General features: G+C 39.9%; 1 protein-coding gene across 1 annotated transcript in view; it reads right to left on the bottom strand.

Moving 5' to 3' along the window:
* Position 1: 1 nt before the first annotated feature.
* myom1a (myomesin 1a (skelemin)) overlaps positions 2–12,716 on the bottom strand; it is a 22,958-nt gene continuing 10,243 nt past the window's right edge. The window contains exons 15-38 of the mRNA XM_005742502.2: positions 12,402–12,590; positions 12,059–12,233; positions 10,823–10,944; positions 9,431–9,627; positions 9,189–9,315; positions 8,451–8,635; positions 8,197–8,311; positions 7,806–7,962; positions 7,509–7,615; positions 7,357–7,401; positions 6,962–7,098; positions 6,706–6,850; positions 6,253–6,312; positions 6,100–6,167; positions 5,871–5,996; positions 5,178–5,258; positions 4,803–4,890; positions 4,640–4,678; positions 4,310–4,415; positions 2,042–2,205; positions 1,877–1,913; positions 1,620–1,642; positions 1,299–1,354; positions 2–1,119 (exon numbers count right to left, since the gene is read on the bottom strand). Of these exons, the coding sequence (XP_005742559.1) occupies positions 850–1,119; positions 1,299–1,354; positions 1,620–1,642; positions 1,877–1,913; positions 2,042–2,205; positions 4,310–4,415; positions 4,640–4,678; positions 4,803–4,890; positions 5,178–5,258; positions 5,871–5,996; positions 6,100–6,167; positions 6,253–6,312; positions 6,706–6,850; positions 6,962–7,098; positions 7,357–7,401; positions 7,509–7,615; positions 7,806–7,962; positions 8,197–8,311; positions 8,451–8,635; positions 9,189–9,315; positions 9,431–9,627; positions 10,823–10,944; positions 12,059–12,233; positions 12,402–12,590 (2,819 nt within the window). The 3' untranslated portion in view covers positions 2–849. The remainder of the gene's footprint in view (positions 1,120–1,298; positions 1,355–1,619; positions 1,643–1,876; positions 1,914–2,041; positions 2,206–4,309; positions 4,416–4,639; positions 4,679–4,802; positions 4,891–5,177; positions 5,259–5,870; positions 5,997–6,099; positions 6,168–6,252; positions 6,313–6,705; positions 6,851–6,961; positions 7,099–7,356; positions 7,402–7,508; positions 7,616–7,805; positions 7,963–8,196; positions 8,312–8,450; positions 8,636–9,188; positions 9,316–9,430; positions 9,628–10,822; positions 10,945–12,058; positions 12,234–12,401; positions 12,591–12,716) is intronic.

The following is a 12,716-nucleotide window of genomic DNA, read 5'->3' on the forward strand; positions in this document are numbered from 1 at the left end:
CTACAAGCAGGTGCAGTTTTATTGCAAGAGTGCCTTGAAGAGACACAAACATAGATACTGTATTCAGCCTCAGGCCACATGGTACATGAGTGTTTATCACATGGGGGTTTTCTTTATATTTTACCTGAAAAACAACATTCCCACCCACTACCCCCACCCCAGTTCAACGGAATTTCTTCATAGTGTGTGGTGTTCAGAAGTGATTCCAAGTTTTCCAGTTCTGCCTGTACTCCTTTGCGTTCGTACAGTGTGTTAGACACATCAGATGAACCTGTTCTGATTGCTGTGTACTTGTTTACATGGCATCAGTGCTTTTCAGCTCCACCTCTCCTACAAACAGATGTGATCACTGACTTGTAGCTCGCAAGCTGTACAGACATAACATACACACACAGTTTTAGCCATCATATCACTTTATAAGTTGATTGCAATAGCTGGTATAAAGTTAATGACATAATATTTTCCTTTTTTTTTGTTTACAGTGGGGAAAACCCAAAGTGATGTGGTCTGAAATGCCTAAAATTACTTAAATGTAAAACTTTAAATGATCAGAATAGAGTGTCTTGCTTTTGGAGGTCTTCAAGCTGTTTTCAAAATAAAATTGTCAAGTCAAATATCCCCCAAACATGACACATCAAGCACAAACTGCAAGCAAACAGTTATTCTGTTTCACATTCATAACCCTATCCTTAATAAGAAATGCCCGAAACTCTTTAACCCATGATTGTTTTTTTTAAATTCATGATTTATTTATTTATTTGCTGTGTTGCACCGGCACATGCCGGGGTAAAATACTTTGGAGACTGCCCTGTTGTTAATCTTCCTTGTGTCATTACGCTGTGTCATCCTTTAGTCTTTCTTCTCCTCCTTGCTCTCCTCTTCCTCTGGGTTGTACACGCTGACGGTGAACTCGCCGGCCTCTGTGCCATACTTGTTCTTCACCACAAGGGCGTATTTGCCAGAGTCAGCCGTGGAGACGGCGGCGATTGTGATACTGGCGAACTTGTTGTGCTCAAACTTGAGTTTGTAGTGGTCGTCAGATACCAGCACCTTTTCGTTCTTCGTCCAGGACACCTCAGGTACAGGCTCGCCCCAAACGTTGCCAGTTAGGTTCAGGGACTAACGAGTAAATATAAGTTGGCAGGGGATTGATGGGTGTCACACATATGCAACAAGAGAGCTTATCAGATTTTATCTATCAGATCAGACACACTCATAGAATAACACAAACTAAGAGAGAACAGAAAGAATAAGAGAGTGACACTCTTCATGAATAGAGTGAAAAATTGTTTATTTACCTTGCCCTCTTGGATTGCAACCACATCTGGCAAGCCTCCAACAACACGAGCACGGTCTAAACAGGAAATACAGGTGCAAGTGTCAAACATCAAGGAGAGCTCGTGAGCATTATACTCACCAATGCTGCATTTTTCAGTGGTGTAGTGAAGTGTGTTTTAGCTGGAAATTTCCTTTGTTCACTTTCATATTTCAGCTACAGAGGAGATCTATCCTTTAACCACGCTATATCCAAGTTAAAATTTAAGCGATATCCCAAAAGATGTTACATAATTTCATAGAGTGGTGTCCCTCGGGAGAAACCAGAGAATAAATAGACTTACTTCTCTCAGCGATTGCTGCAGCTCTAAGGGAGGAAGGAAGGACACAGACATTGTCAGAAGCTTTCTAAAATGGTATCGTAGTTATTTCTAAGTATGTTCACTACCGGCAAATGTATTTTGAGTGCATCCAAAACAGCCCTCATGTCTATTTTGAGTTTGTGATGGTTGCTGCTCTTTATTTCTGTAAACATCCTCTTCAGACAGAAAAGCTGAATTACACAAAAGAAGGATGGAGTCAGATGAGTTTGTTTACTTACTTGAGCCTTTGGAATTCTTCAAATGCCTCTTCCCATGCTGCACCAGGACAAATCACCAATCATAATTTAGTTACATAAGCACAAAAGATAGACAAAGTTAACAGGATGTGGTTCTTTCTGCGCCTGAAGCGTCTTGCTCCTTTTGACTTTAAAACTTTTACCCACCCTGGCCAGTCAGATCAAAGGCTCTCTTTACACCGTCCTTGCCATCAAAGATGTCCATGCTGTATTTGCCCTTGTCCTTCTCAGTAGGCTCATTGATCTTAAGCCAAAGCTGGTCTCCTGTGACTCCGGACTTAACTCTCTCTGAAGCAGCAATTTTGCCGTCTCTGGTGAAGGAATCAAGAACACAGACATCAAACAATGCCTGACTCCTAATTTATTGAAATGAAAATGTATACAATCCAATACACCAAGGAATATGACTCAAGTACGGAGCAATACTTGCAGCAGACACTTCAATCTTGCATAATAATCCCTGTTTTGTTTTGTTATTTAAATGTCACATGTGGCAAGATTTTATCCCCATCTATACATATATAATCATGTACATCAACAAGAGAGCTGATGGTTTTAGCCATTTTTTTTTACTGTTTCATTTTCAATTTGATTTTCGAATGGCACAATATTACCTCATGTTGTGTACTGCAGGTCTCAGATATGCAAAAAGTGTTGCCATAGTGCACAGACCAGCTTTGAAGGTCTTATACAAAAAACAGTACCATGACAGTACCATGACTACTATTGTGATATTTTACACAAGTAGTAATGACAACTACAGTACAAAAAAGTAGAGAAGTGTTAAAGAATTTCATGAAAGCAATTAATTTAACTGTTACAATAAGTAGATGAATGCTGGAAGAGATATATATGGATGGCTAGATTCATGTTAATTCTAAAAGCAATAGGTAATACAGAGAAATTACTTTGAAATAGCTGAAATTATGAATAAATATTACGCTAAATGTAATTGGCTTAGCTAACTGTGGCATGGAGACTATGTTAACCAAACTTTACAGATTTTAATTGAAACAATATTTAAATAAAATGAACATTTCTGAAACATGACACGGTGTCAATAAAGTGGTACTTGCAGTGCTTATTTGACTGGTCGGTGTGGTTACATTTGTTACGAAAACTCGACTTTGTTCTGGGGGAGAAATAATAGTTCACGAGTTGCAGATAAGCATACAATTAATATCAACTAACATCAAGTACAACAGGTGAACCCATTTTACAGCAGTCATCCAATTCTCAAATTCTAATCTCACAACGTTTCAGATTGTTGTAGTTACAATTGGAAAATTGTAACTACAACAATTTTCAGATGTGGAAATACATCTCCTCACTATCAGCAGCTTGGCTGTCCTTAAGCCTCTAATAAAAGAAAAAACATGCAGCTGACTGTGAGACAGCTTTATCTTCTTTCCTTTCATGCAGGATTCTCTACAGTATCTCACACAAAAGGAATTAATGAAGGAAGCCCTAGAGCACCTTTCCTAAGGATTTAGAGAATTCAGCCAGGTCTTGTTATGGCTGTTTTGCAGCTCCTTCCGCATCACTTCCCCTAGTGAGGATTATGGACAGTATAAAAGATAGATGTAGCTGCTGGGTCAGAAAAGCAAAGCCAACTGTGGAAGTGCTTTTAATATCCATTCTTTTTAATAGCCACCAGGGGGCAACCCTGGTGGCTACAAAAGGACAGTTGTACTGTACAGTTCCACTTAAGCCTGAAGGGCAGCACAGTAGTTAGTATTGGCACCTCACAGCAAGAAGGTCCTGGGTTTGAATCCAGTCTGCGCCAAGATGGTGATGGTGAGAACATTTAGCTTGAGGTTTTATATGCAAAACCACTTTTTCAGTTCTGCCCACAAAGAGATTTTACCGCACAGATCCTTCCGATACAAAAAAAATCAGTTCAAACATCTGTTGTCTGTTTCAAATTGTGTTTATGTTTTGAGGTAGTTTTGCCTATTTTTTAATGACTTATTTTGTCTTTATGTAAAAGTTATTAGCAAAAATTCTGCAGATAAAAATGTTGTTTTTTGAATTAACTTGAATGATGGATGAGAGGTGAAACGTCTTCAAGCAACTTAAAGAAGTCCAGACGCTTTTCTTTCCAAGCTCCTTAGAATGAACTTGAATCATTTACACATGCATTTATCACGCACTAAGAGGTTTACCTCATAATTTCATGTACAGACTGTATGGTTATAAGCAACATTTTACAATGCTGGTCAGATAATTTTGCACAGTGTCGATAACAGTATGACATCAATCTAATTGGACACCTCTGAGAGTCAAGGTCAAAGACTGTTATCAGCTGCATTTGATTTTAAATGTAGCTTCATGATAGTATTGCTTTGTGTATTTTATAAGTGAATGAGTCTTAAAATAAAATAAAAGATTGCAAACCAGGACAATTTCACATACTTGTGGAGCCAACCAACACGCAGGTCCTCATGGTAATATGTGACCGTGGAGTAGAGGACGATGCCATGCTCGGTACTGAGAACTTTGATTTCGCTGGAAGAGTTAGCTGTAGGGAGAAAAGAGCAAAGACAGGCACTTATTTGCATCTCTTGGAGCTAATATCGGATAATGGTATGCAGTAAAGCATGAAATATTTAGATGTTAATTGTTCGTTCTCAGGAAAAATACTTTGAATAGGCACATTCTGCTTCTTTCTTTGGGCCTCTTTAGTGCGTGGTCTATGTGTTGTGCTTCATTACTGCCTGGTAAGTGTGAATTTTAATGACTCACCAATAACCCTGAACAGCTCATTCATTACAGCTTGGTATCCTGGGGAAAAGCATGACGACAGCAATTAATGTCACATTCGCTGATATTACTTTTGCTTTTCCGCAGCACTCATTTCCACTTTTCCACTTGATTTTCAGCTCCTAAAATTTCTGAGGGAGACTACCTGCATCTGTCAGACTGAAGGTGCTCTTATCTTTGCCTCTCTCATCCCTCAGGAAGACCTCGTAAACACCCGCGTCGTGCTTGGAGATCTAAGATTCAAATTAAAAGTCACATAAGTATCCTTGAAGCAATAATGAAATCCCCTTAACCTCAAAGTGAGGGGAGTGCAACATTATTTTTGGGACAGATAAAAGACAATCAAATAGCCAGACAGGGACCAAGTAAACCGAAAAGGCAAGCTTTTCTCCCGCCCGTGATGCTGCAGGCGTTAAAGGGAAAACATGGAAAGGACAGAGAAAAACATGGATATGGGAAGACAAGGAAGACACATGGAGAAATCAGGTATCAACTTATGGCAGAAAGATTATGTCCAGACTTTAGGTCTTGGTGGCGGGGGAACGTCCTCTGCAGGTGGTTTTCTCTTTTTTTCTTTCTGTTTCTCTTGCTTAATAACCCACTGTGAATTAGACAGATAAGCCAGTTATTGCAAATGCAGCTGACAGGAGCTCATGCAATGACACCGACCCTCTTCTAATGAGTAATGCTTACACAGTCTCAATGAAATATCAATGTAGCTTCCCTGGCACTGGGCCCTTAGTGTCAAACCAGATCAAAATTCTATCAAAAAGAGTTTTTTTCTTTTCTTTTTTGTGCATGTAAGGTTTCCAGAGAAGTTATATTGATTATTGTTAGAATGAAATGAATGAGTTAAAAGCGCATGACATGTACAATGGAATTACGTGGGTATAAATACGATCGCCGAGTCTCCAAGTATGAAAATTCAGAGAAAGCATTAATTGTAGCAGTTTCGGTACCCACTGCATCTATTCAGATCCCCACAGGGAACACGCTAATGTGCTGACTCCAGCACTCTACTACAACCTGGGAAGGTGAATATTTTCCATAGTGTTTCATCATTTATGAATGTATGTGTCAGAGAGGGCTGGTAGACAGCGCAGCAGCTGGTAAGGCTGTACAATGGAAGCAGAGCTGCATCAGCACTCCTGATAGCTCTTTACTCATAAGCTCACAACTCCTCGCAACATACGGCCTCCATCTAATGGCTGACCTTTCCGATATTAAAGGTCAGCTCGCCGTCCTGCCTCTCGATTTTCTTAGCATCCTCATCATCCTCTGCAATCTCAATGCAGTCCTTAGACCAAGTGATCTCAGTCTCTGGTCTGACATTTCCAATCTATGAAACAAAGAGAGAGACAGGAAGGAGTCGCTTTACCTATGTGCTCCACCTCTGAAGAAATATCAACAGCGCTGTAATTATTCACATTCGTTTCTATTACCTTGCATTTCAGCAGTACATCACATTCAGGGGTAACACTGAAGTCAAGGTACTCGACAAAGTGAGGACCTGAAAATAAATGGAATGATTACACAAAAAAAATTATTTGTTTAATTATCATTAGGCTTACTTGAAGAGGCGTGAGATTTCTTACCTTGTTTCCTGACCCATTCTGCCCTCGCAAATTCTGACTTCTTTTGAAGCTCCCTGAATTCTGGACAAAGAGAAACATAAATGCTAAAAAACAGATTAAACCCTTATTTTTCACTTCATTCACTCACAAGTGTATTAGAAAATGCGTGCCATAACAAAATGAAAAGGGACAACTGTAAGTAAACGTTGCCTTCTGCTGCCCCTCAATGGATACATAATTAAACTGCAGCACTGGCGATACACCTAGCAGACTGGGAGAAGTCTATATTTACACTGACATTTGCATTGTGTATTTTTACAGCCTTCATTTTCATGCTGTTCTCTTGACTTCGTCTTAACTGCTCAGTACTTTTATGCCATTTTGTCAGTCCTTAAAGTTATAAGTTAGGCTAATCCAAGTTATTATTATATCAAAATGGAAGTCAAAACTGTATTAGCCATTAAAGCTGCTTACCATCTCCAATTAGCACCAGACTGGTTGTACCCTTAGCTTTGCCATCCACCAGGTTAAAGGTGAACGTCCCCTCATCTGTGACTTCCAAAGAGTCCATGAACATTTCAATAATACCGCTGGACTTGTCGAAGTTCATTATGTATTTCTGAAAACAGTGAGGCAAACAGAAAACCTCTGATCCATCAGCAGTAAGGTTACGTTCAATTTAAAACTGGGGGGGGAGGTGTCGGCATTATTATTGCAGCATTATTCCTACCTTTCCCTGAGAAATGATAACATCGTTGAAGACATACTCCACTTGGCAGTCAGAAGTGCATTTCTCCACCTGAGTCCAGAATCGCACGCGACCCTTCTCGAGCAGCTCCATAGCCATTTCGTTCTTAAAGGGAATAACTAGAGAGCACCAGATTTATTAAAGCTCTTGCAGAACAACTTCTATTTTCTTTAGGATTATTGCATGTAGGTATAGATGTAGGGCACAAAGTCACAGTGGGTATCAGCAATAACAGAGTTAAAAACAGGCTTGTAGGCTGCATTTGTTTGAGAAAAGAAGTCATTGTCAAACCATATTTAAACCAACATCTACATTTATTACTAAATAAAACTGAAATTCTGGTCTTGGTAACATCTGTGCTTTGTCCCAATATTCACCAGGGAACTTGTGATCATGGCTGATGTCCAGAAGACGCTTGAGACCTGTCAATTAAGAAAAGAACAACAAAATGGATGAATGTCATGACCTCTGTAAACCGACAGAAGTACTGCACCATGTAATCTGAGACAGCCTTCAAAGGGCGTCTCACCCTCCTCAGTGAGCGTGTAGCTGGAGGAAATGCCGTCAGTGTTGGTGACTACACAGGAGAAGGTACCCAGATCCTCCAGAGAGGGACTGTTGAAGATAGCTCTGGATCTGCAGATGATGACACAGCAAGGGAGGAGAGTGGGGACATTTTTTCTCTTTTTAGCTGATATCATCTGGTGACATGGATTCTAATGCTGGGGGAAAATGGTGGTAGTGAACATTTCCCCTTGTGGGACAATTAAAGGATTATTCTATTCTATTCTATTCTATTCATTAGTGGTACATAATGTATACTTACTTTCCCCGTTCACTGATAATAGTCAGACGAGAGGTGTCTGTGATCTCTTTGTAGTTCTTGGACCAAACAAACTCAGAGCCCTCCATCATCTCAGAGCACTCAAAGACCATGGAAATCACACCGTCATCATCAACATCCACGTAAATCTCTTTGGTGCCTAAGGGAGAGATATTAAATGGTGAGAGGATCCCCGATATTAGTATTTTCAGTCCTCAAACTCAGAATTTTAGTCATTAAAAGAGTAAATCATCAAAATAAAAAGCCTGGCCATCAGTGTAGAACTGCAAAAGAATGTCAAGTCATGTGTGAGGACAAATTTTCCACATTTTTTTAAGACTGGATAGGAACACTCTGTGACTGACTGCATCAGTTACATAACAGTCCCACTCACCAGGGCGAGTCTGGGCCAGGATTGGACCTAAGACTGCAGAGGGCTTTCCAACTCCAGCAAGATTTTGAGCACGCACGTGGAACACATAGGATGCGCCACCCTTCAGTCCAGTCACCTGATTTAGCACATAACAGGCAGGGGTAAGAAAGAGTCCAACCACCAACTATTAAAACCAGTATTTCACACGTTGTATCTGACATTAAGATATTAATGAACCAATTTTATTCAAACTGAATTATATGCATCTTCCTCACCTTCATGTATTTCATCTTGTTGACCTTTTCATGAACACCTTTCCAGCATTCCTCACCAGCAGAGGCCTCCTTGACGTCCAAGTAGTAGCCATTGACAGGCGAGCGACCATCAAACACCGGTGGCTCCCACAGGACCACCACAGACGTGTCACGGACCTCCAGTACACGAAGACCAACAGGAACACCTTAAAGATAAAAGTGTTTAAATAATTAATATCAGGGGCTCAGGTCTAATTATATAGACAAAAACCTGGCTTAGCACCAAATTATAATGCTGAGAACTGAAAGCAATATAAAGTGATTTAACTGACTGTTGTCTAAGCAATTTTGCATCAGTCTCTGTCTTGTAAAACATTGGACATAGCACAACTAAAAAAAAAATCATACCAGATAAGCATTTCTGCTAGATAAAGAGAATAGCACTTTTAATCAGTGTGGCTGCTCTTAAAAGTACGCTGAAGTTACCCAGAAAATATAAATATTTTGTCCTAGATATCTGGTAGCATATGATATGGATGTTTTTTCACTTAATTGTAGTGTGTGACAGTGTGTGATTATTAGTTATCATTTCCATATTATTCTTGGTCAGGTCACTGATTAAAAATGCTTTAACTTTTAGTAACCCCCTTACATAAGTTTTTCCTTTCAGTGGATAGTCAGTTATTGGTTTAACCCCTCTGTTACTAATATCTACCAGCTCAATTTTCTGTGTTTCGGTGAACATGTGGTCAGTGATACCTGGGACAGTAATGGTCCATTCTTTGCACTCCAGAGGTGCACTGGGCAGAGAGGGTTTACTCACACCAGCCATGTTCACTGCTCGGACTTGAAACTGATAAAAGAGCCTCTCCTTCAGGTTCTCCGCCTAAAAGAAACAAATGCAAATAGTTAGAGACTAAAAAGTGCCTGCCAGCTTCATTACATGCAGTGATAACATTTTATGTTTTATGAATGTGAGGCTGAAGGAACTTGAAACTTACTTTATAGGAAGTTGTAGTCAGTGCCTGGTGGTTCATTTCATGCCATTTTCCAGCAACGCCTCCCTTTACGGTTCTGTAGTCCACAAAATAGCCCCTGATGTCAGCTCCTCCGTTGTTAGCAGGCGCGTTCCAGCCCAGGACCATGTAGTCCTTGAAGGCCTCCTGCAGGGTCACACCGGTGGGCTTACCAGGTACGGCTGTGATGAGAGTAAACAGGCCGGTCAGTTTTAATTGTGAGAAAAAATGTGAGTAAGCGAGTCAAAACAGTTAACACTGAAATATTAAAACCCAAATTATTACATGGAAAATTAATAATTGCACACAATTTCATACAGACTAGCATTAGCCAAGTATCATACAGGTGTTAGTGGTAATCAGTGTTAAAATATCATGTTAGCTGCGACGGTACAGATGAACATCATACATGCAGCTGCATTACACACACAAGAAACACACATTTGTTATTTAGTATCACAATAATGGAAAAAGAAATACTTACACTAAACGCAAGCAGCTGTGAAACTTTCACACTAAGAAATTCTTCAAAGCCAGGACTCATTAAGATCATGCTCTTTAAGAACACAATAGTTTAGTCTTCATCTTGGCCAGGCACTAACAGGCACCCCTAAAGAGTTATCAAACAGCAGAACTCAAGCAAAATTAAACTTACATGCTTAAACCCTCAAACCCTTCACACAAATTAGAAACATTGTAAAACATGACCTGACTGGTTTAACCAAGCCACAAAAAAATATGTAAATACAAAAGTTAAAGGATGGGAAAGTTTCCAAATATAGTGGTAGCAATGAGACTGTCATGCAGGCACATGCAAGTTATCAACTGCACTTTTATAAACATATAATTCATAACCTTTAATAACTCATCCAAGGGACTTCTTCAGTCTCAGCTGACTGCAGGTTTCCCCCGAGAGTACAAGAGTCTCTTTGTACAGTACTCATGGCCACTGAGTAATGGTCATAGCAGATCATGAAACTGAGCTTATTGTTTTCAGGTAACAGTGCTAGTTTTGGTCATATTGCAAATGTACTGCTTATAATGTAGGGGAAACCTGCAGTCAGCTGAGTCATTTGGATAAGTGATGAAATGTTTTTCCCACTGAAAATGTTGCGTTCCAATGGACAGAATCAACTTTCTGGGATTTTCTTATTAAACAGGCATCAAGACATAACTCATTAACACATGAGATTTGCAGGGAAATATCTGGTAGATTAACTGTATGAGAATAAAATCTCAGCAAGTAAATAAAAAAACCTAAAGAGGATTTTGAGTTAGGAGTGGTGAAAGGCTATACGTGGATAAGGGGGGACAAAGGGGGAAATGAACTGAATACTGCGGGCAAAGTGAACAATGAGAAAGAATTATGACACTTACAGATGGCAGCCTGTACAACTACAGCGTCAGAATTGGGGGAGCTCTGGCTGTATCCAGCAGCATTTACTGCCTTCACTTTAAACACGTAGTTTGCACCAGTAATCAAGCCATGACACACAAACCTAAACAGAAAAAAGAGATTCATTAGTATTAATCAATAGGTGGGATCTTTTGTAATATCACAAAAGGTTGATTTTGATACAAAATACTTTAAGCCATTCAAGTTACATTGCTTTTTTTTTATTTAAAAAAAAAACAAAACAATAACAAACTCGAAGTCAGGACCTTCTTGCTAAATCCAGATTAAAAACCTATTTTTATTTGCTGGCCTTTGACCTCAGTGGGTAACTGACCTTTTTTTTACTATTTCTTTTATTTATATTTTATTGTTATTACTACTATGATGACGATGATGATGATGATAAACAGCTCTCTGAAGGTCCTGCCACATCACTTCACTCAGGTTGAGGTCTGGACTTTAACTGGGCCATTGCAACACCTTGATTCTTTGTTTACCACTGGGATCATCCTGTTGCATGACTCAATTTCAGCCAAGCTTTAACTGAGTGACTGCAAGGTGCTCAGGTCTGTGGGTACAAATCCAACCTAAATCATTAAACCTCCAACATATTAAGAGTTGGGATAATTAGTTTATTCTGGCACCATGTGCTTGGTTTTCTAGAGATGTGGAGCTCTGCATTTATGGTCAAACGTCTCCACTTAGGTTCATCAGTCCAAAGGAGATTGTTTTTGTCCAAAGGAGTCTTGTGGTTTGTTCAGATGCAATACATCTAAGCCATGCTGCCATGTTCTTTTTGGAGAGAAGAGGCTTGCAACCCTTTCAAACAAGCCATACTTGCTCATCCTTTTTCTAGCGATACTGTCATGAACTTTAACGTTTAATGTGGAAACTTAGACATGTAGGGTTTGAGATGTAGCTCTGGAGTGATTGTGCTGGATATCCACTCCTGGAAAGATTGTAGTGTTGTCTTAACACACACCTGAATGCTTCAGATCAGTAAACTGGCAAAACATCTGCTTTTATAGAGGTGGTTACACTTTCTCATGTTCAGTTAATCAAGTGCATTTTATTAGCAGCACTTGACTGCTACTTATCCTCTTAATTCCTGTGGAAGTATTATAAACAAGACATAAAAAGATGACATATTTACATGGCAAAATCAGTATCCTCCATGTCTTAGAGCATGCATTAATTGCACCTTTAAACCTGCCCACCTGGTCTGCCTAACAGGCTTATTGTTGCAAGGCATCCAGATATCTGTGCCCACCACACTGCATTCAATATAGTAGCCCACCAAGTGTTGCACATCCTTGGAGGCCCCCCAGGAAACCACCACAGATGTGTCAGTGTTCCTGGTGGCAACCGGGTTGCCTGGAGCTGATGGCAGGTCTGTTAGAGGAAAAGGAAAACACAGAACATCCTATAATGCAGAAAGGCGCTGCAGCAGACTGTAAAATAAACCAGTGACATTGTGATTTTAGAGCTACTATTATTCAGTCCCGAGCAGGTCTTTTTATATGCAGCATTAGTTTTGACACACTTGGTTTGCCAGCTCACCCAGTTTATCTCCAACTATGACTTCTCCTGTGGATTCAGAGGCTTCACCCACGCCAGCAGAGTTGCAGCAGCGTACACGGAAGCTGTAAGATTTACCCTCCGCCAGGTCAAACAGGGCAAAGCGAGGAGATTTGACTGGCATACCAGTGTTCACCCTCTGCCAGGTGTCAGTGCCAGAAATACGCTGCAGTTGACAAAGAACCAGAGAAATGTTAGAGACTGAAACAGATATGAAATTTGACTATATGAAACAGGTGAGGTATGATTATTTATATAATGTCCCCATATGCTTGCTTTCACATATCACTATTCTAA

This window comes from Pundamilia nyererei, unplaced genomic scaffold (assembly GCF_000239375.1).
Source record: "Pundamilia nyererei isolate P.nyererei 1_Seehausen unplaced genomic scaffold, PunNye1.0 scaffold00121, whole genome shotgun sequence".
NCBI classification, from domain to species: domain Eukaryota; kingdom Metazoa; phylum Chordata; class Actinopteri; order Cichliformes; family Cichlidae; genus Pundamilia; species Pundamilia nyererei.